This window comes from Gymnogyps californianus, chromosome 7 (assembly GCF_018139145.2).
Source record: "Gymnogyps californianus isolate 813 chromosome 7, ASM1813914v2, whole genome shotgun sequence".
Taxonomy (NCBI): Eukaryota; Metazoa; Chordata; class Aves; order Accipitriformes; family Cathartidae; genus Gymnogyps; species Gymnogyps californianus.
In genome coordinates this window covers 13545007-13572106 of record NC_059477.1, presented here as the reverse complement: position 1 = coordinate 13572106, position 27100 = coordinate 13545007, and the positions used below count along the sequence as shown (strand labels likewise).

Here is a 27100-nt window from a genome sequence, read left to right as displayed (position 1 = left end):
AACATTTCTACCTTGTTACATTTTAATGTTTTATTTTGTATTACGCTGTTACAAAGAATCCATTCTACCTTCTCTACCACTTAATTCCACGTGCTTCTAAGATATTGAGTTCTTTTTTCTTTGAATTTTTAAAATTATTCCCATATCCAGGTTAGAAGCTATTTTTCACTATCTTTGCCATTAACTGCCTCTTAACCACTTTTCTGCCTTATACATACTTCTTTTTAGGTTGCTTGAATCAAATGTAGACCAGTATTTCAAATAAGAGTGTATTATCAATTTTGTATGCTCTGTTTCCATGTTTTCAGATTTACTTTGTACCACTTCTGTGTGGTCAAACATCTTGATTTCTTTTCTGGCTGCTGATACATTCCTGAGCAGATGTTTTCATTAAGTTGTTGAATGTATTACCCAGTCTTTTTCCATTCAGTCTTTTAAACCTCTGCATTCAGGAGTAACTCATCATGAGAAGTTCAAATTGTTTTTTTTTGTTATCTGCGTTTGTCAGCATGTTGCCTAGTTTCCTTTCTCCAGAGTTCACCGGTCTTGTTAAAGTGTGTGTGTGGTGGGGAAGCATGTTTCCTATGTAGTTCTGACCACCATACCTCATGTTGTCTTTTATCTGTTCTGCTTCCCAGAGTGTTAATTACATTAAATGAAAATGCTCTTGTTACGGAGCTGTGAACATTCTGGATCAAAGGAATTGAATGTAGACTTAGTTCGGAGTAAGGACGTATTCTTGATGCTTTTCATGCTACTTTTTTACAGAAGTAGTATGGAAAAATCTTTCTTTAAATACACTTCTTTCCATGTTCAGTAATGAATTACAGATACGAGAGGAGTGTATACGTACCTTGGAAGAACAAGCTATATTGATAATTGAGTTTTCTGTTCTTTTAGACCTACTGTCAGCCAGTAATGTTCTCTTGCATGAGTGGCACTGGAAAGACATCATGCAGCTTGAAACTTTGTTCTTTTTGTTGAGACAGTCCAGGTTTTAATTGCAAAATATTCTTGCCATAGCCTTTGAGGTAAAAATATAATATTGTTATTCATCACGCAGCTAGGACTCAGTTACATTATATACATCGTGACATCTAGTATATAATGGCAAAAAAAAATTGACTCATTCTTGAAGTGCATGTCCCATTTATGTAACTTCCCCCATGTATTTTGAAGCCAGTATAAAATCCTGGCTTCTTTAAAACAAACAAAACCCTAAATAAAATACAAACCAACAACAAAAAAACCTCTGCATACTTGAATAGTCATATCTTCTTAAATGTCAACAATTACTAATATCTAATTGGTGGCACATTTTTTTTCTTTTTAATCCTCACTAATAGTTGGTATATCTGTATAGCAAGTGCTGTTGGCTCTGATTATTTGGGTAGTCATTTTGCTGTTGCAAACTGATCTTGCTTAATGGTTTAAATGCAGACTGGTAAATAATAATGTATTTAGTATGTTTTTACTCTAAATGTAAGTGAAAACATGCCTTCTGATGAGAGAAGTTGATTAAACCCTTTTTCATGCCTGTTACTGTAGAAGTCAAAAGTTCTTGGGCAGTTACCAGTTTTACGTTTCATTGTTTTGATAGTATATTACTGTAATAAGTTTTATTTCAGACTTTGATATTTTCAAAGACAATAATATAGAGAATGGTGAATTATATGAAAGGTATCTTTAAAATGGGAATCTATTTCTAGATAAGCAAATAAAAGGATTATAATTTAAACATAATCTCATGGTATTTCAGTCTGTTGGTAACTTCATTTTCATTGTCTCTTGGTTTATACATATTTTATAACTAGTCTAATCCTCCCCAAACTGTCATCATAAGTGCACCTGGAAAGTCAGAGTTGTGAAGTGCTAGCTCATATATCCCAATGAAAGTTAAGTTCTTAAAGTCTAGGTAGCTCATGATGTTATCAGGAGTTAACCCATGGTTTTGTACTTTTTTATTTGTGTGCACAGCATGAGCTAGGAGAGTGCTTTTGCTTGGTAAAATTCTGTTTAGATCTCAACTGTAATTGGCAGATGCACAATGCAAGACTGTGACTTCCTTTGAGAACAGAGTAGTGTAGCTTTAATACTAAGCGTAAAGATTCCAGGTCTAATGATTTAACAGCCTTATGTCTCATATTCTGCCACTTTATGCCAAATGAATAAGTTTAGGAGAAAACTTTTTTATTATTATTTTAAGTGCTTTTTTTGGAAAGCTTTTCAGTAATTGATTTTTATATTTGATTTTAACATTGAGTGACTGTGTTCCCAACTATAACTTTTCTGATCCATGCTTTAGTGTGAGTTTAAACTTGCTTGCTTGTTTGGTATTTAAGGAATCTTAGCAATCACTCCATATGTAAAAATATTTTAGTATATTTAATTATTACTGTTACTAATAAATAAATTTCTGCTTAGTTATTATGGTTCCTACATATTATAAGAACCTTTGAGCCATAGTAGGAAAAAAAAAATCTAGTCTTTTTAAAATAAACATGAGAAATCTCTTATATTCCCTGTATTTTGTTTGCTTTGGAAGAGACATGAACACTCTGGAAATGGAATTCAATACTCTTAGTTCAGGCCGCTTCAACTTTGAATAAATATGCACAGGATTTAATGCAGTTGAACCAGTTTATTTTAGAGACACACCCACATCATGCTTGATATTTCCCCCCCCTCCCCCCAAAGGTATGACAAACCAGGGACTGAATGTAAGCACGAGGTGTGCTTTACAGATGCTCATGTGAAAATCCCAGAGTAGGGTCTGCGTGTCAGGCTGAGACAGTCACACAGCTGTTGTGCTTGTGTTCCTCTCTTGCAAAAGTGGCAAGATGCATGAGATGTAGCTTGGCTGGTGCGGTGCAGAATGGGGCAGCGCTCCCCGCTCTGATGGGGCAGCTTGGAGGGTGGGCACAGTGGGGAGGCACAGCCACTAGACACTGCGCTAAGATGCTCACTGTGCTTTTGTTAAGTCTTCGTACAGGGAGTCAGTGCAGAGTTAGTGTACTGTAAATCCATGACCTGACTATCTTACCTGTTTGTACAAGTCCTTAAAAATGTTTTTAATATCCAGGCAGATAATTTGAAAGGGAGAGATGATTTGTCCTAAAACTGAACTAGTAGAGTAATCCTAGCTGGAATAGGTGTGGGCTACTTCTGTATTGATACAGCAGAGCTATATGTCTACATCCTTTTTAAGCCACATGAACAAAACAAGCTTTAACATCTGAAAAAGTCTTCCAGGAAGGATGCAAATGTAGCATTGGAGAAATGAATAGTTTGTGTTTAGAGTTTAATATAAATGTGGTGCAAGACTGATACGTAGATAAGGTGCTTTTCCTCCTGGGATATAGTTCATATTATTGGTCTTTAATGTACACCCCGTCAAAAAAGTTCTGAAAGCATCAGAACAACTAGCTGTATTTGTATAAGCAACCACACAAAGCTGCATGTGGAATTTTCATTGAGTGAAAATGGATAGATTGTACAGTAAAGGTGGCCCAAAAAGATCTATTGTGTAAAGCTCTCTTCCCCTATTCTCCTGACAAATATAGAAAAAGTACTATACAGTGTCCTTTTCTTCAGGGATGAATAAGCACAAGATTCCTGTGGTAGATGCCCCATATTCTAATCCTTTGCATACCTTGGAGATTATCACATAGAACCTTAACAAAAATTCTTCTGCTTTTTCAAAGAACTGTTAAAATCTTACTGTACCACATGTAAGAAAACACTGTGCACTGGATTTTGTTTCTGGCATTGTACTTAAAGGGCATAGCATAAGCTCTGTGCTTCAGCAGTTGTTCTCAAGATGGCTACTTTCCTAGGCAGCAGGTATGGCTTTGGTTCTGAAGCTGACTTACGCTGGAAGAAGTCCCCAAACAGGGCTTGCTTGAAGGTCGATGCATGGCACAAACATTGGGAGAGAAGTATGTGGGATACTGGAGGGGAAGGTCAACTTTTCCTTTTTCATGGTAGCTAGCCACTAGATGGGCTTAACTATATCAGACTGCACCCAAATTTTGACACCAGCACAGGTTCAGTTTTTAACTTTGAGTTGATTTGTTTGACAAACAGCTATATGTGGACTTTCTCTAAGGCTCAGTAGACTTCTGTAAGAGGAGTTAATTTCTTAGGTAGGTTAGGTGTTACGCCATGATGATACTTGACATTTTTGACTTAACGTAGTAGGAACATTAAGATCGCTATAGCGTTCGCAGTAAGGCATTTGCCTCATTCGTGTGACTCCGGATGATTTTGTAATTTCTTTAGATATGCCAGGCTAAATCCGGACTCAAGAGAATTGCTAATTCTTGAGTTCATTGATTTTACTTATTTGTAGTATTCTTTTCTTACTCCAAACTGCTACGTTTTTACTGGCCTGAGGCATGTGTTTCTTGATAGCCTTGTGCGTTTCATTATTTCTGCAACAGTTAGCTTGCTTAGTGTTCTCCTTGCAGTCTTGCTCTGAATTGTAGTGCTATAGGGCAAAGAACACTTGTTGCTACTTAAAATATACAATAGTATTTGGTGCTCAGTGTAGATTTATCGAATACATGTTTTGCTTTCCTGCTGGACCTGTGCTGTAGTTTCATACATATTGCTGTTCACTGGAGTGTAAAGGGAAGGGGGATTTGTGTTTTGGCATGGGTTGTTTTTTTGTTGTTGTTTTTGGTTTTTTTGGTCAGTTTGTTTTTAAGCATAATCTTAATTCCCCCTTGCAAGGTTTCTCCAAGGAAATAGTCAACTTTATACAGAGTCAATGTAATCTCTCAAGTTGATACAGTGCTGGAGGAGAGGAGCTACTCGCCTCCAGATTTTAACAGGATCTTCCAAGCTGAAGTAATCATTTGGGGGAGAGGGGAATTTTTAGCCATGAGTTACAGCTGATGTTTGCCTCTGGTTGAAGGACAGTTATTTACTGTTTTCTACGTGTAAAACAGTTTGAACCCCCACACCCCATTTGTGATGCTATGTAATTTTTTTTTTTAAATTATCTTCTACTTAAATGTAGTTCTAGAAAACCTGCAGATTTGGTTTGTAAGCAAACTGACAAGTGAATGAAGAATTTTGAACTTTTACAGTCTGATTCTCCAACCAGATCTGTGAACAACTCCTTGTGCTTAGTCCTTTTGTGGGGAAAGCTGTACAGAAATAGAAATTCTCTTGTCTGATTTGCTGGCATATAACTGTGATTCTTGCTTTGGGGCTAAAATAACTCGAGTTCCTATCCAGGAAAAAATTATGTCTAACTTAATGCAGCTCTGGAAAGGCCTGCCTGGTGAATTTCCAGGATCTGTATCTTTGGTTTTGACACTAGGGATAGCAGGTTAGGTACAACTGAACCTCTAGGTAGCAAGCGTAATAACATAGAGCTGGTTGGGACCCCATGACATTTCTAGAGAGCAGTGTATATCAGATATCATGTCTGGATGTAAAGGTTGTTTCTAGCATGGTGTAAAACTTGGGAAGCTTCTAGAAGTCCTGAATCAACTCTTAGAGACTTGATATTCTGTCTTGAAGATGTGTGCCTGATAATTACAAGATATGAGTAATAATAAGTTAAATACATACATATATTTGTCTTTCAGGTCTCCTGTGCATGTTTAAAAATCTGTATGTAATCAGCTACAGTGTGCCTGTAGGGTAGAAATTTGTTTATTTTTTTCAAGCCCCTTAGAAATATTGTCAGAGAAAGGAGAAGAGGATTTGAATTTCGTTCACTCAGAAGTGTATTATTTAAGATTTTTGCAAGGAATGGCATTTTTTTAAAAAAACAGTTGATTTAGAAAATTCATAGAGGACATTGGTTTGTGTATACCGTCTTGTGATAAAAGCATTCATTTGCAGTGTAGCCTGAAAAAGATGGTACCTCCTGTTAGCCTATCTCTAATTAGCGCAGAGGAGGGAAGAAAAAAAAAAAAGGGACCTTTTAGTAATTCAGTAATTTGGAAAAGTAAGTAATTTAATAAGCAGTATAGAATGGAATACACCTATTGTTCGTATACTTCAATTTCCTGTTAGAGGTCTCCAGATACTGAAATCCTCTAATTTACCTAGAGTGGGCTCGTTTGTGTGTTGTTTACCTCATGCTCAGCATGAAGGGATCCTGCAGTGAAAGGTGAACTTTAGTGTAATACATGATTTTTGCAATGACATTGAAATTTTGGCTCTGTAAGGAGTATGTATTAAGAACAATGATAGTAAGGAAGATCTTTAATATATTCCATTTAAGAGGTATATGTTCCCCAAAGTCAGGGTATTGATTCAGCTCACATTTTATAGAAGTATTACTCTTTTCTTTCATCTCACATCTTTCTTGCATTTTTCTTTGTAAGAAATAGTGCTTCAGTTTTCCTTTCTAGTGTGCTTGTAGTACTGTGCACCACTAACACGTAAGGGTTTTCCACATAGGTGACAAAGACTTTTTGGATGAAGGCAGTTCCTCCCTTCTGCCCTCTGCTAAAATGCCCAGCCTTTTTTTTTTTTTTTTTTAATGGTAAATTGCTTTTTTACAGAAGGACCCAGATACGCTTTAGTGGATTTGATAAACTTCAATTTGTAAGGTCAAAAAATATATACATTATGGTTTGCTTTACTATATTTCTCCTTGTTTTGCAATCATCAGTTTCTTTTCACCTTTCAGAAAACGGGGCAGTACTTGAAGGCTTGACAAATGCATCCCAGGTTGAAAAACTGCTGCATTCCTCCTCCTCTTCCTCCTTTAGAAAATTGACTTCTTTAAAGAGGTAATGTTGAATGTTGTACTTTCTGTAGAAAATGTTTTTTTTTTTCCAGGCAAAGTGAACTAAATCTCAACTTCTTCTGCAGCGTGTCCTGTGGTGTTTTAAATTAACTTATATCCATGTCTCATTCTGATGACTGATATCTGTTTCCCTATCTATTGAAAAGGATGTCTTTGGAAACCTTTGTTTGCAGAGATCTATTTAGTTGTGTTGTGTTATTTTATAGAATTATTTGTCAGCGCTTCTGCTGAAGTAAGTCACCCAAGTGTTACTTGAATTTAAATTAATCTAATGTTATTTCTGAATCTGATATCTTTTAGGATATTTAAACATGCTTTAGAAATCTGAGGCAGTTCCTTACGCATAGGAGTCTGTATTCTCTGAATGACTTGCTGCCAAGGTCCATGCGAAATGCTACATGCAGCCGTGTTCATACAAAGTTGCTAACAGTTTCCCAACACAATTTTTAGATCTTATTTAATTTCATTTTCTGTTTAACAAATACTGATCTGTTCTTAAATACAAATCTTCGTTCAGAAGTCAAAACAAGTATGTTCCGAGACCAGAATAGGTGATTCCAATCATGTAGTCTGGCTATTTAAAGGCCATTTATCATAGGACTTCCATGGTGTATATCAAACCCATAATTTTTGGTTGAGCCTAAATAATTTTCAAAACACATCTGAAAGAAAATTGTAAAAAGTAAATAATTCACTTCATGTTTACTTGCCTTTTTCTTAGAAATTTTACAACAAATTCTGCAAATAGTAGCACAATATTTTCTTGACATTACTTGTATGAAGTTGATAAGCATAAGTGTTTATGGGATTAAAGATGATTGTAGCAGTTTTCATCTTGTTATCGTCTGGTTGTGGAAGTGTTTCTCTTCCCCCCCCCCCCCCCCCAGGCTTAAAGAACTTCAGAAAAAGTTGACTGTATTGAAGGAAAAAATATTAATTTAAAAAAAAAAAAGGGCTTTGAAGCTGATGGGTATTTGTAGTTTTTAGGAGAAATGTGGTAAAGATATATGACAGTGACAGCTTTGTTGCATATAATTATTATATAGCAATATCAGCTTCTTAAAAAAAAAAAAAAAGAGTGACCAAAGTATCTCTTAAAATACAGTGTCCCTTCACAGATTTTCTGTTTCTTGTTTCTGTTCAGGCAGCTGTTAACCTGCAGGTCCTGTCAAAAATAAACTTTTGATGAAACCTTAACTAAGAATCACTGTTTTCATATGTCTAGTATGGCTTCAAACAGCTCTTATATTTTACTGTCTCCTCAATTTATCTCTTTTCAGGTCACTCTTCTTAGGTTTTAGTCTCTAGTATTAGGCTACAGCTTCATTTCACCTCATCACATTAATATTTTCTGGGACCTTAATGACTTCCAAGTATTGCCAACCTGTACTGAGATCACACAGAAAGACAAAATGACCCTTGTTGCTTAGACCTATTTAAACATCAAGCAAAGGTGTCTAATGATGCCTTGTGTTTTAAACATTCTTGCTATTGCCTTGAGAATTAAATTTATGAGAATTCTAAAGACATTAGAATCTGACTGTTGTATATAAAATGGAAAATAATAACAAGTTGTCTTTGCAAGTTTTCTTTTTTTTTTTTTTTTGTTTCTGAGAATTCCAACATACTTTTAGAAGAGCTAAATCTTGCCATTTGAACGAGAAGCCTCAAAATTCTTTAAGAACAAGGTTTAAGGAGTAAAGTTCTGCTGTTAAGATTTCTAATAACTGGTTTTATGAAACTGCTTTACTTCGAGCTGTATCTAGAACTGTCATTACAATGTCTCACATGATTTGTTCCATGATGCTCTTTACTTTGTTCCATTTGTCTGTTCTTTGTACTATATTTGGTAAGGGAGCAAGAATGGGATGATGTGTTTGTCTTAAATAATGTACATTTTGGCCTGAAGCACTGAATCCTTCTTTTTCTTCCTCCCCCATTAATGTGCAGTACTTTTGACTAAAAGTCTGAAGAGAACAGTTTAATCATTGTTAGAAAATGGGACCAGTTGTCCAAAATGCAACTTTTCCTATTGTTTGATATTATATAATTCTATTGGAAATATGTTAACAGCTTTTCATTGGGGTAGGATTTTACAAAACTAAGTTTTGCTGCCAGAACTTTTATTTAATTTCTTTTTTCCTTTCTCCTCTAAAGGTAAAAGAGAAGCAAAAGAAGTAAGAAAATGCTGGGATCAGAACGAGGTGTCGTGGAAGAATGGCTGTCAGAATTCAAGGTGAGCTGAGAAGATGAATGATAGCTATCCCATTGGCTTTATGCTACAGAACACTGATTTTTTTTTTTTTTTTTAATATCCAGTAATTAACATTTTAAATATCTATCACTTGATCTTTCAACTTCTTATAATGCATAAAGCATGCAAAGGTCTATGTAAATGAGTCAGTACATAATATACAATGCGTAGTTCTAATAGTAGTTTATTGTTTATTATTGTAGAGCAGAACACTGCTATAGCAATGTGTTTTTTTAAAGCATATATTTCTGTGTAGATCGAGCTGATAGAATTTAACTAACAGCTGGATAACACCCAAATTTCTAATTTGAGCAACTTTTTTATTTTAAAAAAATCAGTAGAAATGTTTGGAGTTTAAAAAAATATTAAGAATATTTGGCTGGCTTTTTTCCTGTGGTCTGCATAAAATTAATTGTTTTGTCATGAAGAATCTGAAGTATTTTTAAGCTATTTTTCATGTTGATAGTTATGCGGAGTGAAATACAGGATAATGCATAAACAAGAAAACTGGATATCATGACTGATATGAAATTAATCTGTTATTTAAATTAAGAATTAGTAAATCCTCACATCATTGATGATACATGGTAAGTCATTACATGCTGTTGTTGGAAGTTTGTTGAGGAGCCAAGGATGAAAAATCCACAGATGTGGTTGCTCGGTGGGACTTCAGGCTGTCTGTGCTTATTCTAGGTTATCCACACCTCTTAAATAATTCGAGTTGATTCGATAAAGACTTTGAAAAGTGCCTGTTAAATACAGAATATCAAGAAAGAGAGTCCTCATATCAAGCTGGAGCAAATGATTTTATGAAAGATAAATCTGAAACTTTTTTGGATTTAACCCTGAAAATTGGTATGTGCCCCCAAAGGCTATTCATATGGAGAAGAATTTGTACTGAATGAACTAGGTTACAAGTCTGAAAATTTACTGAACTTCAGGAATTTTTCTTGGTGTTGGGATGAGACTGAATCTTTTTGTGGAGATCTTTAATACTTGGAAGCATTGATTTATCAGGGTAACACTTTTTTTTTTTTCTTTAGGCATTACCTGAAACACAAATTTCTAGCTATGCAGCTACATTGCACCGAAAAAAACCACTGGTACCGGCTCTTTATAAGGTCATTCAAGACCCAAATAATGAGGTAGGAGACTTCAAAAAAGATTTTTGTTCACATTCTTATATCTTCCACCTCTACAACTAAAACCAGAGTAATGGAGAAGTGGAGATGGAGAGGAAGATTCTTCGATTCTTTTTCCTAATGTAGTCTCACATGGGTATCATCCCTCTTTTTACTGTCTTGTTTTTTGACAGTTACTTTAATGCATTTCTGATAAGACACAACCTCATCTGCTCCCAAAAATACAGTTTATGCTGTGTGCTAGATTTTACTTGCCACAGTTGACTGTTACACTTGATTTGGCAAGAGTTGGTTTTGTTGGTTCCCCCCACCCCACCCCCCCCCGAAACCACCTTTCAGTCATAACAGAGACAAAGTAGGCCTTACAGTGAAACTCAGTAAGACCAATGTGCTTGTCACCTGGTGGCTTATTACAGTGGAAGATGGAATCAATTTATTAAATCCTATTAAAATAACCAGATCTTCTTTTGCTTATAGTAGTATCATGTTTGTGTAATTTGGTTTACACTGCTGTAAACAAGAGCAGAAACAGGGCCCCAAAATATAAATATACACAATGAAAACTTAGCTTACCCTTGTACGTAATTCGTTTTGCAAATGACGTTAAACTGAGCTTTCTATTCCATTGGCTTCTGCTATGAGCATTTCTGGGAAAGTGTGTGAAATATAACTTCCGAATAAATTGTGCAAGCATACTATTCTCTGCTGTGTAAACTACTTTAGATAAAATGCTTCAAAATATTTGATTTATCATCTGTGATCTCTTGTATATTTATAAATTAAATGGCAAGTGTCCACAGCAAGGAAGTTCTTTATTTTCCTAAGCACAGCTCAGCTGCTTTTGGAAGCTGGATGCTTGATTGAGCTTAAAGGAGATTGCATAATGCTCATGCAATAAAAAAAAAAAATGCTTCATAGCTGTCAACTTCATTTCAGTGTTACAAATAACTTTCATAGTGACCTTTTTCTTTGTACTGAAGCTATCGTTATTCTCTCTCCAACCTGAAGCCACCATTGCTGCTGTTGTCTTTTAGTATATATGTATTTGTGTGTGTGTATACTGCTGCAAATGTAAAAGCTTTCCTTTGCTTTGAGAATAAGCATTTGATTTATTTTTTTTTTTAATGATGCAAAGAACCAGATTTGCAAAGAGTATCTTCTTAAGGGTGTGACAGTAATCTTCTGTTATTGCACACTGATGCTTGTCAAATATTACTCTTTGGAACTGCTGTTGCTGTTTGGGCCTGATTCTAATATCAGGTATAAGATAAACAATCCCAAACTCAAAGATGACTAACTTCAGGTTCTGCTTGTTAAGGCAGTATTTCCTTGTTGCACTTCTTCCAAACTTATTTGCGTGTGAGGAGTATAACCATAGTAAATTCATTACTTTGCATAATTCTGTGGTAATATTTGGCTCTAAGTGAGGGATTTTTAAAAACACACTCTATAGGGCATTATTTGTTAGAAGGATAACTGATTGCTTTTGAAGATAAAGCTTATGTGGTAGACTATTATAAAAATGTAGTTGCTGGATTCTTAAACTTGATGGAAAAGTGATTTTTTTTAGTACAACTTAATCATAAAGTTGACCTATTTTAAAACTTCCTGAAAGGGGCAAACGGTTTAGGGCAAACATGAATTTTTCCAGAACCACATAATTCTATCTTAATAAGACCAGGATTATTAATTTAACACGGAACCAGCATGTTTAGGAACCAAAACAAACAACCAAGGTGTTTCTCTTTTTTGCAGCTGTCTACCGATTTGAGAGCTATCAAATGAAGGCAAGCATAGTGTCAAGTTAAATACAATTGTCACTGTTTACCTTTTAGGAAATCCCCTGACTTTTTTTTAATATGGAGAAGATAATGACTGGAATAGAAAGTTACAAAAAGAGTAGAGAGTGATCTTGCTTATAAAGAGCTTATTTAACTGAATAGTTTATTGATTTTTGCATAATATTTGAATTCTAAAGTAAAGTGCTTTTGAAGTACTGTTTTTTAGATAGTTTTATAATTTTTGGAGTTGGTTTATGGTTGTTGACATAAATGCTCTATGGATTTTAAGTTAATGCAGTACTGAAATTTAAACATTGAATATTCATGTGGGGCTATTTAGGTTTAACTTGGAAAGCTCAGCCTTGAAACAAAATGAGATCACCTTTGCAATGCCAAGCACTTCCCAGACTCAGTACTCTTCAAGTAATAACTAATTTCACCCATTATGTTATAGTTAAGCCTAAAATGAGCACATTATTTTCTACCATGATTGAATTCTTCAAAAAGGCAAGCATTTCCAATCTTTGTCATGCATTTTATAATACTTTATAGTCAACTTCAAGGTATGGCTCTTATTGGCAAACTTGTAAAATAAGCCAAACTAAAGCTATTCATCAGACGTGACTAGTCTGCATCTCTGTGAGGTGTAAAAATGAAGTCTGCAAATTATATCATTGTCACTTACTGTATATTTAAGCCAGTAAAAATTTTGCTTGTAATTGTTTGTTATGCTAATTGCTGTTTATGCTAATAGGAGAGCTCTTTTAATATAAGTTTTTAGTTTGTCGGAAAAGAGATACAGTTATAAGACACTTTTTGCTTTGGATTTTTTGGCTGACTGCTATGCTACTCAGTTTCCTTTCACTTTGGACTGAAAGATCTTTGGAATTAAAAAAGTGTGTGCCAGTCATGTATACACCCACTACTGGTGACAAAAGCTCCATTTCCTCTGTTTATCCAGTGTCTTCTCAATATTTATATTCAGAGAATTAATTGGAAGAGGCTGGTTCTCTGAAAAGCCAGATAACTAGGATGCAAGGAAAACATTTGTTCCTTCTTACAGTGTCAAGTTTTGTGTTTCCAGGTGGGAGATGATCATACTATACTTCGATAGGAAAAACTTGGGTGTTCATGCCTCTGAAAATATTTGTGTTATAGCATCTTTGTGATGGCAGCTTTTTCTTGTGGACTTAAAGCTCTCAACACACCAAAAGTGCTATAGTAGTTGCTACAAACAGCTTTCAGGTTTTCACCTAAGTAATTTGCAGTTGTTAAACCTTTTGCACAAGTAACATGACAACTACTAGAAATGAGGGGTATTTACATGCTTGCAGCACCAGTGACTGGATATTGCTTGTATCTTTCTAGGGAGCATGGTTTCACTTAAAAGACTAATTTTATAAAACTTTCATTTGACGGAAAGTAGAATAAACTCAGTAACTGCTCTGGTTGAGTCTCATCTGACTTTAGCTAAAGTAAATTATTCTTTTCCACTGTTTTTAGTGGGACTTGGATTAGACTGGCTAATTTCAAATAGGAAACAGCTTTGGGCTGCTGTCATCTCTGATAGAAATACTATTTATAGCAATGCTGCTGTATATATCTGGTTTCTGATAATATTTGTTTAGCTTTTCTTGCACCTGTTATCTCCTTGCAGATATGCTTGTATTTATTGTTTCCAGAGATTTCTTCTTTTTCTTCTTTAGTCTAGCTTCTTGGTCATATTTTCTTTTAAAGAAAGCCTACATATTTATTCAGTGATCTCTGAATTATTTATTAACCACTTCTTTTATTTGAACATCTGAAATGTGCTAGGCCTTTCATAAAACAAGGATACAGCTCTGTCTCTGAGGATTTGAACATTTACTGTAACAGATGGTTTTAATAATTAGTGTAACTTTTAGATAGGAATTTCTACTAAGTAAATATTAATTAAGAAAGAATATACTTATGCATCTTTTGAATGTAAAGTGCTATATATGTATGAGATACTGGAATAAATATACTAGATAAAATAATACATGCTCAACTTGATAGAGAAAGCCCTAGCATTGTTTTATTAAAATGATTGCCATAGAAGCTTTATGAGCGTCTAATTTCATTTAGATCCCGAAACAAAAATTAAGTGGTGAGGTATTTTACCTATATGGCTTGTAAAAATCTGTGTGCTCCAAATGACTGGACTTCTCTCATTCTATATCAATGTTGTCAGTGTCAGCTTTCTTCCCTCCCTCTCTCGTGGAGTCTCTGCTTCTGTTGTAAGGACAAGCTTTTAGCTTAGAGTAACTAGGCTGGCAATCAGAAGCCTTGTTACACAAGGTACTTATACCAGAGCCTTGTATAAGAAGAGATTTGTCTGATAGCAAAGTTTTATTTTACATAGATGTCATGTTATGGCTTATGTAATCAGTGGATTAAAAACGGTATGCTTCATTGACCAGAATACTGTGTGTTAGAAATGAAACTAATGTGTTCACCCTTTCTTGGGTGATGCTCTCTCAAGGTTAGCTGTCTTGATAGAAAATTCTGTCAAATTCATGTTTCGTGTTTGTGATATACTAGAGTAAAATATCTAAGTCTAAATATGTGTACATGAAGTTGTACAGTCATACAGGTTTATGGCATTGCACACTTATCAAACATTCAAACTAATCAGTTGTAGAAATGTCTGTCCCTGTGCTGATAGCAAGGGACTTCTTCAAAGTTAAGAGGATGCATGGTTCACAACAAACCGCAGAAGTACATCTTCATACAGCATAGGAAAAGAGTGACAGTGAATTCTACAGGAAGTTCTGGGTACTAAGATTTTGATGAATAGACGAATTAATGAAAGAAGAATGCATCAAAGTCTATGAAACATACTGCTAATGCTCTGAAAGTCCTAAGCTGCATATCCCTGGGAGTGAGAGCATGTACTGAAAGAGGAATCATACATGTCTTATCTGATCCTCTGCTCTGCACTGGGTATTTCCTATTTATGCCTTTTTGTCTCACCAGTACAGCTGCTATTGTGTTGGTCAAATGTAGCGGTTTTATTGCTCTAAAAAATAATATGTATAATTTAATGTTTAATATTATGTATGTATGAGAGAGCTGCATAAAGCGTGTACGGTTAGAAAGAAGACTTATTTGAGATTCTGGCCTCTATTTTCTGACTTTGTAACTCTTCTATATGAATATAGATGCTTTAGGTTACATGGATGCCTCCATCTTTTTGGATGTTGAATCCCATGAGTATTTTTCTTACATCAGATCATCCCATTTCTTAGAACGTAGTACTAGATACTGGGACAGACCTTATCAAAATTCGTCTCGGAATATTTTTTTTTTTTTGGTAGTTTTTTACTTTGGTATCAAAAACTTGGTTAGTCATGGGAAAGGGGGAGACAGTTTTGCATGGTTCTTTTTCTTTTTTTCCCCTGTTCATTAACAGTTCTGTGGATGTATCTTAATTATTGGTTTGGCATTGTAGACTCTTAAAATGGCAGGGTTTTTCTCGTGCTTGTATCACACTGACTTGATAAGGGCCTTATTTGATTCTTGTACTGAAACATGAAGGGCAGCTCAAGGTGGAAAAATCAGTTTGCATTGTAATGAACAAATGCACACTTGTTGGGTTTGAGACTAAAAAGCTGTAGGTAAGAAATTAATTCATATTTCTGTCAATAGACTTGTCATTAGCAGCTGTCATTAGCAGCTAATCTTTAACCTTTGTACTTTTATAAACCTTATAACTGCACCATTAAAGTTTTATGGTGCACATAATTCAAGCCACGTGTCTGTCACATGCCTTAAATTAGTACCTGTATACAAAATAAATCTCATGCTGACAGCCCTAGAGAATAATGTTCTCAAAGCACAAGATGGTAGTGGCTGTAGTAAGGCCACATTTCCCAGTACTGCATAGCAGTGCACCTCAGGTCTGTCCTTACAGATGCAGATAAAAGGAATGCAGATATCATTTTGGTTCATTCACTTACTTGCCATCAAGGAATGTCATTTTTACTGGCTGCAGTGGCTATATGATATAGCCCCTATATTTGCTATTTCATTCTCCCTTATTAGAGAAACCTAACAGTAATTCATTAGCCTTTTTGCCTTTCCACAGCTCCTGGAGCCTGTTTGCCACCAGCTCTTTGAACTTTATCGTAGTTCTGAAGTTCGGCTCAAGAGATTCACACTGCAATTTTTGCCAGAGTTGATCTGGGTATATCTGCGTCTCACTGCCAGCAGGGACAGACAGAGTAATGGTTGCATTGAAGCATTGCTGCTTGGCATTTACAACTTGGTAAGTGACATGAGTGGGAATGGCTGAGGAAAGCTTTCATCTGAGGTTTTGCATCACTGACCACTAGGAATAAAGTAAATTACTGGAACAACATATTTAAAATTATAATACACTTACATGAAAGCACATTTAATCTGGAGAAAAGCATAATGTAATGTAGGTTTAGTAAGAACATGTTTACAAAAATATTTTTCATTTTTTATATTAATCTTTTTAGGACAAACATTTTAACTAAAAAGGGGCATCTCCTGGGCTTTCTTGAACTGTTAGATACTTGTATTTGTAAGGAAATTAATTAGCCCTTCTTAATGTTGAAAAATACAACTTTCTATGGAGATGATTGTCAGGTCAATATGCTTGGTTAATCATGTGTCACTTCGCCCGCCCCCCAGCTTACTCTGAATATGTCTTTTTAAGGGTAATTTGAAGCTGAAACCACTCTGCATACTAGCACTTAGATACATGCCTGTGTACGTTTGAGGCAGATAGTTGTCTTGAGTGGAACTCTAAGAATAAGTAAAAGTAACTGTAGATGATTAAGTTTGGCTGTTGGATGTAAAAGTAGTTTTTTATATCCTTACCTCAGCCTGGAAATGTTTACTTTTGTAATGTTATGAGGCTGTTCGATAAATTTAGCAATACTGCCAAGATAGGCATTCTCTAATGGGAATTTCTGTGTTATAGGGCTTTAAAACATACTATACTGAAACATTGCACTTCTCTCTACTATCATAGTAAACTCCTCCTTTAAATTATGTATTATGTTTCTACACATGATGAGACACAGAACAGTCAAACTGTGGTTCTTAAAAATATATATATTCTTGTTAGGTGTCTGTAGCTCAGCTCTGGAAGATCCTGTTATTTTAGATTTATTCTGATAGAAAAAACATTGGAAACTGCTTGCTGATTTTTGGTACTGTTTGCTGGGTTGAAGTAGCATGTTTATCTTTGTCAACCATTTTTTCATAAAGGTCTTTTTGCAGTTCCTTTGAAAGTCATGTTGGTGATTCATGTTTTTTAAGGACAGTAATTTCTTAATTCTCTCCAGATTCAGGAAGAAAGAGGCTTCAAAATGCACAGTGGCTCCCACTATATATTTTTTTTTTATTAAGTTGTTGATATTTTTCTGCACATACACTGAGACTGAAGGAGTGGAGTTATTTTCTCAATACTTAGAAAGTGAAAGACAAGGATAAATCTTTTGCATTCTGCTATCAGCTGTCCTCCCATTGTGATCCTTAAAGCCTACTGCAAGTACTGTGCTACCTTGGACTAAGTTTTCACATAAACTGGAATGACTAGGGGTCATTGTTTGGAAATTTGCTGTACAAAGTGAAAAGGCAGGATTTTAGACTCCTTTTTGATATAGTCTTATGTAATTGCTCTTAATATATTTGCTTTAAAAACTGCTGGGTTTGCTTACGTAGTAGCCTAGCAACTATAAAATCTGACCAGTTTGAAAGCCTTTTGAGAAAACATTCTGTGTATTTCTTACTGATAGAATGCCTGAAGAAACTTTGCCAGTCCCCTTGATTTCACCTTTCTCTGTGGTGCATTTATTATGAAGTTCTGCCCGTTGTCAGCAAGTGACTCATCAGCCCTCATGTCTCTATATCTTTTGGGTTTAAAGTTTAGCCTTGCTCTACTATGCCATTCTATTATAAATAAATGTTATAATGTAAAAGTGGGCTAGAAAAGCTTTTTGTTCTTTTTTGTTTTTGATGAAGTGTCACTGATCAAGGAGCCAATGCTGGTTTTTTTGAGTGTTGCAGACTGATTCTGCAAAACAGTCTGTGATAGAGGTCTTTCCCACTTTTTAAATTTGCTGATATCCTGCAAACACACAGAGACCTTGGAGTGTTAATAAAATCGTTAAATTAAATCTTATCAGATCAGGACATCTAACTTCTTATTTGTTAAATGCCTTCTAAGAGTTGAAAATGATTCCAAGTCCTATCTCCTTACTTCTGTTTGGGTTTTGGTTTTGTTTCTTAATGCAGGAAATTGCTGACAAAGATGGAAACAACAAAGTTTTATCTTTCACCATCCCTTCATTATCTAAACCCTCAATATATCATGAGGTAAGAGAGCTGCTGTGGTAAATTAGAATTGGATCTATTAGAGGAGTGAAAACTGGATGCATTTGATGCAACAGGCCATTTTAGATGCATCTTGTTGCAGTAAGTTTTCAATGTCAGTAGCTTGCAATTAGTGTAATCAAATTCAGTAGCATTAGTAGAAGAAAAGGAATGTAAATGTTGAAAAATCTTTGCTGCCAGTACCCATTTTGAACAGAGGTTAGTTGTGTTGTAGTTGCAACTGTGGTTTTTTGCCTCTTACGTGTTAGTGTAAAAGTAGTCTTCCTTTTTCTGACTCTTTAATACAATTTGAACTTGGAATCATGTTTTTCTTTCTCTACTGTTGCTGCACAAAAGGTCTATGCAATTAGGACAAACAGTATAAATGGATATGTAAGACTCAAAGTTGAAAATTGCTCTCACCTACTCTATTGCTTGTAAGTGTGGAAGCTTTTTATAATAATGAAATTAGGTAATGTTTTAGATTTACTATATTCTGGAATAATCTTCATTTTTACAGATCACAAGACAAGTGTGTCTTTTGGCTTGGGTGGTTAGGAGTTTTAATGCTTTCGGGAACCTTTTACTTATGACTTGATTTCTGCCCCCCTCCTTTCTTCCCTCCTTCATCCTCCCGCCACCTACTTGTAGCCCTCTACTATTGGATCCATGGCTTTAACTGAAGGAGCTCTATGTCAGCATGATCTCATCAGGGTAGTTTACAGTGATCTTCATCCTCAAAGAGAAACCTTCACAGCACAGAACCGGTAGGTGGATGTATTCTAACATTAGAGGTGCTTCACTAGGCAGACAACAAGTCCTTAAACATTAAGACCAAATATAGTATGTGTTCAGTCCTTTCTCAGCTTTAAGTGCTTGGAAATAAATCTAGAGAACAGGCTTGGTAACCTTGAGGTATAGTATTTTTGTTGTTTGTTCCATCTTTGTATGTTCTTCTACTAGTCAATTTAGAAGAGGGTAACTTCTCTGTCATTTCTGTGTCCGTCAGGAATATCTTTGGGTTTATGTCTGTCAACTCAAATTTTCCTGGAAGTGTAACAAAATTCAGCTTTGGCTCTGAGGCTATGACTGCTTTTTCCACAGGAAGAGGGGAATGGAGCTGAGTGGATAGACAACTAAGGATGAGAGAAATTGCCCTGCTGTTCTAGTGACTGTCAGCTTTACCTGTGTCTAAAGGCAGCTCTGGGAAAACTGATAAAATAATTTTGAATGTGTTGCAGACTTGTTCAGTTCTGTAACTTTGTCCAAATATTACGCCATATGCCATTTCCTCCATAGTTCCTGCATATGCTAATGGCTTTCAGTAATAATAATTTTAAGTGTTTAATACTGAACCTTTAATAGCCTGTTTCAAGTTAGTGAATTATAATGAAAGAGGATTTCAGGATTTGTGTGTTTACTTCTGACACTTTTTCCTGTGGGGTATTTTTTGAGACTGAGTTGTAGAATTTTTGTGTTAAATTATGATGAAATGTTAAGAATTTAAACCATGCAAGGTTTTGTTCTTGTCTCTTTTCAGGTTTGAGGTGCTGAGCTTTCTTATGCTGTGCTACAATTCTGCTATTGTCTATATGCCTGCCTCTTCTTACCAGTCACTTTGTAGGATGGGTTCCAGGTGAGACACTTGCCTTTGAAATAGTCTTGCAGGATGCATCTAGACTTCTAAATATTCATCCAGCAAAAAAAGAATGAATTTACTTGTTGTGTTTAATAACTTAAAATATTTAACTCTTGGTCAGTCTTGCAACTTAATTGGAAATTTGAAGCTGTGCTTGCATACGGATAAAACACATGGATTTTCTTACTTCTGCATGGGCTTTCATTCTAGTTATGTAACTTTCTGTTATTTGGAAAGAAAAAAAAGGCAATTTTGAGGGAAAATCAGTTGAAGCTACTCAGACTGATTTGCATTTTTTGGATTTACATATCTTTCAGATATTTTTCAGTGTGGTCAGTTTAAAAATCCTGTGAGGAATACCACCAGTTTCCTCTACTTCCAAATATTAATGTCTTGCTTCTGAGAATGGTTTATATTAAGTACTTGCACAATGTTCTGCGTTTTAGTGGTTTGTTTGGGTTTTTCTTTGGTTTGGTTTTTGGTTTCTTTTTTCTTTTTTTCTTTTTTCCTTCCTTTCTTTTTTCCCCTGATAACAACATCCCACTTTCTGGAGAATTCAGTACTGTGATTTCTCAAACTCTTATACATGCCCTTTATATAACCTTCCACTTGAATAGTCATAGAAGCATCTGGTTGGCAAAGATCCCTGCTTTTTGTTCTGAAAAATCTCAAGTATATCTGATATTCCCATATGCCTGTTTTTACCAGCATTTTTGTCTAAAATGAGATAAATTCTCTCTCCTGCTACGCCCAAACAGAGGAACCTCTTTAAATGTTTTTTAATTTAGCTTGTTTGCTTCAGCACAATACTGCCATGAAAGAAAAGCATTACATTCAGTTCAGTTATGTAGCAAAGAAGGATCAGACTAGCTTCTAACAACATATATTCTGTGGTAACACACATATGCAGTTAAGATCATAGCCTGTTTTTTTTCCCATGATTTCTGATGGGAATGGGTTAATTCTTGGTATGCTTCCATCATCTTCACTTGAGTTGTGGCTGTGCTAAATTTGCCAAATATGTTGAATTTTCCTGCATCTGAAAATTAGATCCGCTCTTTGGGTAGAGAAGAGAGACAACATTTTATAGGCTAGGGATTTTTTCGTTGTTTTTGAAACAGTGCAGCAGTTATTATGTGTTAGTAGCCATGTGTTGCTTCCATGACGAAGATTCAGATATTAAAGTTATGAATAAATTATTCTGTTTTTTATGGACACTCAATGCTATGCAGTATATGGGAAGGCAGGCCCTTTTTCAAGGGTCAAAAGTATTTTTTTTAGAAGGCAGCTGAGAGCAATTCTCAAGAATACAGTATCTGTGTTATCCAGCTTTAGGTAAAAGGTGATTGCATGCTGCCATCATACATTAGATGGGAGATGACATATTTCTCTTCTATACCACCAAAATGTTTCCTTTAAAGAAAGTTGGTTTCGGTTACTGAATTTTGGGGAGAGTCTCCTACTTGGTGGCTGGCAGTAGAGAACATCTTGCCACCCTCATTCTTTAGAAGCTAGTTATGATTTGAAGAAAACAGATGAAGTTAATGGCTATATAGGAATAACTGGATTATTAGCAAGCCACATCTCAAGGCACTGTTATAAAACTGCTTTAATGGTTGGGAGAGCAACGTAAGAATGTTCTATGTTGTGTACTTATATTTTGAAAAATAAATTTTGAAAATTAACTAAAATCTCTGTGATGTAAAGACATTTGTAGTCTTTGTGGGGTTAACATTTTATTACAATGGTGTGTTTTTTCAGGTTATGTGTGAGTGGATTTCCACGACAGCATGAGAAACGCTGGAAAGAACACTGTGGTAGAGTGGTGTTAGATCCTGACTTCATGGTGCAGCTGCTCACAGGTGTCTATTATGCCATGTAAGTGGATGGTTTTTTATATAAAGAGAAATGTCTGGTTTTACATGAATTAAAATATAAATGCTAGTTTTTTTATGATTGAAAAAAATTAGTTAAACTCATAACACAAGTTTGTAACTCAGTTAGTGTATTTCCCATTACTTGCTCGCTCAGCCAACTGATAATTTGAAAATATCTTTGTCAGCATTGAATTAGGTGATGAAGGGCCAGCAGTAGGTGCTGAAGAGAGTTAGGCTTCTGGCTTCATCTTTTCTGAAGTTTCCACTACCACCAGATACCTTCTGTTCACAAGCATAATGAGCTTGGATGCCAAGATAACCTGATGAAACACAGACCTCTGGAATGTCAGTAGCTTCTGAGGTAGCAAAAATCCATTTCTGATGGTAATTCAGTTCTGCTAAGTTAACCTTTACAACTTGACACCCCCTTTTTTTTTTTATTCTTTAAGTTTGTCCTGATTATGGCATCAACTTTATCTTGCTTGGAGGTGACAGGGAGCAGCTTTTCTGTTATACCAACAAGATTAATAAAAAAATGCTTTGTCTATACTTTTAAAAGAAGTGAAGGGGCTGGAGTGTACATACAGTTGATGAACTTTCTACATGAGCAAAGAAACGAAGAGCTGGATTTGGGCAGCAAAAAGACAAGTTTGGGTTCATAACATATGAAAGATAAGTATCTTTCTTTACTTTTTAGATATAATGGTCAGTGGGATCTTGGCCAGGAGGTATTGGAGGACATAATTTACAGAGCGCAGCTTGAACTCTACTCACAGCCTCTGCTGGTAAGAAACACTCCATTGCAATTTATGGGCTTGGTTAAGAGGAGTATGGATGTGTTTCTGAAGTGGACTGGTAATGAAAGCATTTGTGGCCATTTACTGCACTCCCAAATGCAAGTGGTTGTTAACAGCTGGTGTTTTCAACATAGCTATTTATACCCTGCTTTTTCTGCTTAGTATCAAGCTAGGGTGTTGGGATCTCCTCGGACTTATTGATGCTGAAAGCTAGGATTTTCTAATGTATTACAGTTGGATCGAAATGTTTATGTTGTTTTGGCATAAGCTACCAATTAGCAATTCAAAGAAGCTTAACCAAATGGTTATATGTTGTAGGACATTGGTTGCAAAAAAGGTGTTTTCTTTGCTTCTAGACCTTCAGCAGGGCTGAGAATATGCTGTGTGGTTTAACTGATAACACAGTAGAAAAAGCAATAACAGGATAGAGCTGAAAGTGAAAAAGAGCTTCATCTCCAGAATCAGTGTCAGATTTTGATTGATGAAGGTCACGCAGCTCTTAATCTTTACCTTCTTTGGAGGAGCAGCAATAGAATGGAGTTCTTCTGATTGTTTGGGGTTTTTTCAGTTTCCACTATACTTGCTGTTCTGATCATAAAAAGAGAGAAATGAAATGGGGAAAGTGGTGAAACTGGGCTGGATGCAGGTGGATGTGATTGGGAAGGATGAGGAGGTTGACAGAGAGAAAGGAGGAATGGAGGGATTTTATTTTTTGTCAGATGTAGGAATGAGGATCAAAATAAGCGGGAAAATTAAGGAAAATAAAGTAAAATAGACTATTGTCTCAGTTTCTGCATCAGAATTGTGGCTAGAAGCCTTTAGTGCTCCTCTGAACTAACAGCAGTAAAACTTCACTGCTTTTTACATAACTGAGAAAGGAGTGGATTGGGAAAAATCTTTTTATGTCGCAATCTGAGATCCGTCTCTTCTGCAATAAATTATGTAAAATTATTCTCTTGATGAATTAATATTGGCTGTAAAATTTATCTACAGACTTTCTGACACTGCTGCATTTTAAATGCTTGGTATCCATTGAATTATTATAATAGTTGGTTGCTTTTGGAAATGACTCATCACTTCATTAGATTGAAAGTTTTAAATTAAATATTGAACCTGCTGAATTGGACCACCCTATCAAACTACTACATTTAAAAGGTGTGTAGGAGAATCTGGAACTTGATGATACGACAATTTTCAGTCCTCATTGTTCATTTTTAATCAGTTTGTCCTTAGAGATTACTTCTAATTGTAAGAATCTTCTAGAATGTCTTTGTTTTTTTCCAAAGCTACTATTGCCTCCCCATCCCATTGTCTGGCGTCGGTGACGTCATGACATCACCAATTTTTCCCCCTTCCCCACTCGTCAGGTTTTTCATGCGTATGTGTGCAGGCACACCTGTGGGGTTTTCTTATTAATACTCTGATCATTGCCTTGCTTCCTGTCTTGTTTTACTGCAATTTTTAAAAGCACCTTGAAGAAATTGTCAGCTTTATAAAAAAAAAAAAAAAATGACCTGCATGTCCTTGGCCTCATGCTATATATTCAAGCGATTTGACTTTTTCAAAGGTTGAAGTCCTTTGACCTCATTGCATTCTCCAAGAGATGTGTATAATTCAGCAGCATTATAAAATTTTGTATTTTAAGCTTAAAACTACTGACACCAAATAAAATATCATCTGTGCAGTATCCCAGATAAGTTTCAAGTTCAGCCTCTGCCTAGGATTTCCTAATAGCAACAAGTTCTTTGAAGTCCATTTAATACTTAGGCAAACCCCCATGTTAGGATTATTCTTAGATATCTGTATCAAGCTATTTGTATAATTATGGGAATACCATCAGTCATCATTACAATGAGAAACATCACGGTCCCTGTGTTTGAGTATGTGTCTTGGAGAAATATTTTTGACAGTATAGTAGATCCATGCTCTTATTTAAATAGGTTTATATTGCCTGTGGAAATAAAAAAAAAAAAAAATCTGAAATAGCAGCATCAGAAAGCTATGAAATATCTGTAATGTAGAAGCGGTCATCTTTCACTGTTACCCAGAGACTGCACTGGAAAGGGCAGGAAGTAATGCAAGGGAAAGGCTTTTTCTGGGAAAAGTATCTGTGTTAACAAACACTGGGTATTGGTTTCATAGTCATGAAAACTGGGAGTTTCTACAGAGGGAAACTAATCACCAAGACTCAATATTACTACCAAGCTAGCCTGGACCTGGGGAGTAGCTCAGTTCCAGTCAGTCAGTCTTTTCCTCTGAACACAAGAGTTCTGCACTTGTTTCAGATGGAAATCCCTGTCTTTTGTGCAGAGATGCACAGGCTTTCTTAGCCCGGTACACAAGAAGCATGAATCAGCAAGTCCTTATTGTGACAGCACCTTTATCCAGTGTATTTTATTGATGTACTTCCTGCTTTTGTTGGATGCTCTTTTCATTAGAGCTCCTTTCTGGTAGGCAAGAGTGGATGTCTGGCCTGAAACCAGCCCTCCTTTGTCATCGATAGTTGCAGACTTGGCTTGCCAAGTCTGAATTGTGCTGTTTGTTTGTTTTCCTGCCTTTCAACGCTGGATTAGACACAGCAAGCAAGTTTTTTTGCATCCCAAAGGATCACAGTTTTGGGTTTTTTTTCTGTCAGAGAAGGGCTGTGACTCATTCAAACTGGTTGTTTAGATTGTTTCGAAGTTTTACTGTTGCATTGATTTTTATCTCCACACGGTTCTCCTCAGTCCCCAGAAGTACAATTTGTGCTGTTAGGAAGGGCCAGCTGTTAAAAGGTTCAACAAACAGAAGTGCTCTGTCACTTTTTTGGTCCTGTTGCAGAAGCTTTTTGCTACTAATTTTTAGATTTTAATCCTATATCCTGAGCAGGGTACCTATTCAAAAGAGGGCACAACTCTACTGAGTAGAAGATGGGAAGGCAAATCATTGTATACTGTTGAACTTGATCTGCTTTGGTTCAGTACAGCAGAAGGGAGTTTCTGAAGTCTTTAATGTGATCAAGGATAGGGTAAATGCAGTTTGTACCGTTTCCAGAGGATGGCACGGAAAAAGGCCTATGTGTGAATAGGAGAGCAGTTCACAAACAAGTGCTGAGGCTGAGAGAATTGGCTAGCAAAGGACAAATCAATGTTGGACAAGTGGAAGGCAGAATGATAAGGAGCATTTCTGTGATGGTGCCAATAATCTTTTGGGCTTGTTAGAAGTCAGACAGGAAGGCAGGGGAGAAGATGTTTAGTGGGGAGTTACAGGATTATAACAGCAGGTGGAGATCGGGATCAGCTATATGGCAGCCATTCCAGCCCCCCAGAAAGTGAAAAGTCTTTGATTTAGTTAATATCCTGTGATCTGTGGCTGTACCGTTTGAAACAGTTTCATTTCTTCTCATGGTTGCTGAATGGTTTGCCTGTTATAACTTGTAGGAAAGTCACTTTTACTTTATTATAATGCGAATAAACACCTTTAATTCATGGAGCTTTTATGGCATGCCATATGCATTGATGTAGTCTTTTTATCAAATGTTATCTGAGATCTTCACAAGACAAATAATACAAAGTGCTGCCAATAGGGTCTGTTCCAGTGGTTTAGTAGATTTCTCGTAGTTTGTGTTTTTGCAAATGCTAACGAAAGACAATTAGTTAAGCAGATTTGATATATAGGGACTTTGGGAGATCAAGGAATTTGTTGGATGTCCCATACATTTCCAAGGCCTCTGGCAACCTCAGAATATCAAGACAACATTGATGAGGTTTAAAAGTGCATTAATTCTGTCTCTAGGTTGAAGGGAACATATGAAAATGTTGCATACAGCATAAAACTAGGAAATGCTTGATTGTAATAATGTGCTAAACAGTTGATACTACTCCATCAGCTAGCGACAAGTCTTTATACAATAAACAAAATGCCTGTTCTTAGAAAAAGAACATGGTCTAAAAGGAAGAAAAATGTATGTATGGATTGTCAGAAGTGGTGTATCTTGCAAAGATGCATATTCTAAAGCGGATCTGTATTTCATTTGAGTAGACAGAACAGTCAACCTTATAGTTTTATCTGTGTCTTAAAATAGGGTTTATGTGCCTTTGCCTTGAGCTAACAAGTAGACTACATGGATTTAAGACATGCAGACCACATGTATTTAAATAAATGTGTCTCTTGCCATGTAGTGAACTCTGTTCTCTCAAGTTGCAAAATCAAATTTTTTTTGTGATACAAGAGAAAATCCATTAGGAGGCAACATAAAGTTGTTTTTCATAATGCTTCTTATAAACTGTAGTGGAGAGAATAGCCTGCCCAAATTATGGTGGGAACTGTTGCTAGGTAGGATTTTATAGAGATTAGCAAGTTACATTTTCTATAGTTGTTTTATTTTAAGTCTAGATGTCTCTGACCCTCTTATTTTATCTACTGTCTTCATTAGAGGGGGAGTAAAGAGCATGTAGGAAGTCAGATGTCTGTGAAACATAAGAGAT

The 27100-nt window shown here is 35.8% G+C and overlaps 1 protein-coding gene across 3 annotated transcripts in view; it reads left to right on the top strand.

Moving 5' to 3' along the window:
• HYCC2 (hyccin PI4KA lipid kinase complex subunit 2) overlaps positions 1-27100 on the top strand; it is a 38546-nt gene that overhangs the window by 1101 nt on the left and 10345 nt on the right. For all 3 annotated transcript variants that reach the window (XM_050900492.1, XM_050900491.1, XM_050900490.1), the window contains exons 2-10: positions 6656-6758; positions 8933-9011; positions 10073-10174; positions 16061-16240; positions 18244-18324; positions 18973-19088; positions 19862-19957; positions 21722-21838; positions 22535-22622. In XM_050900492.1, coding sequence (XP_050756449.1) covers positions 8961-9011; positions 10073-10174; positions 16061-16240; positions 18244-18324; positions 18973-19088; positions 19862-19957; positions 21722-21838; positions 22535-22622 — 831 coding nt within the window. In that variant the 5' untranslated portion in view covers positions 6656-6758; positions 8933-8960. The remainder of the gene's footprint in view (positions 1-6655; positions 6759-8932; positions 9012-10072; positions 10175-16060; positions 16241-18243; positions 18325-18972; positions 19089-19861; positions 19958-21721; positions 21839-22534; positions 22623-27100) is intronic.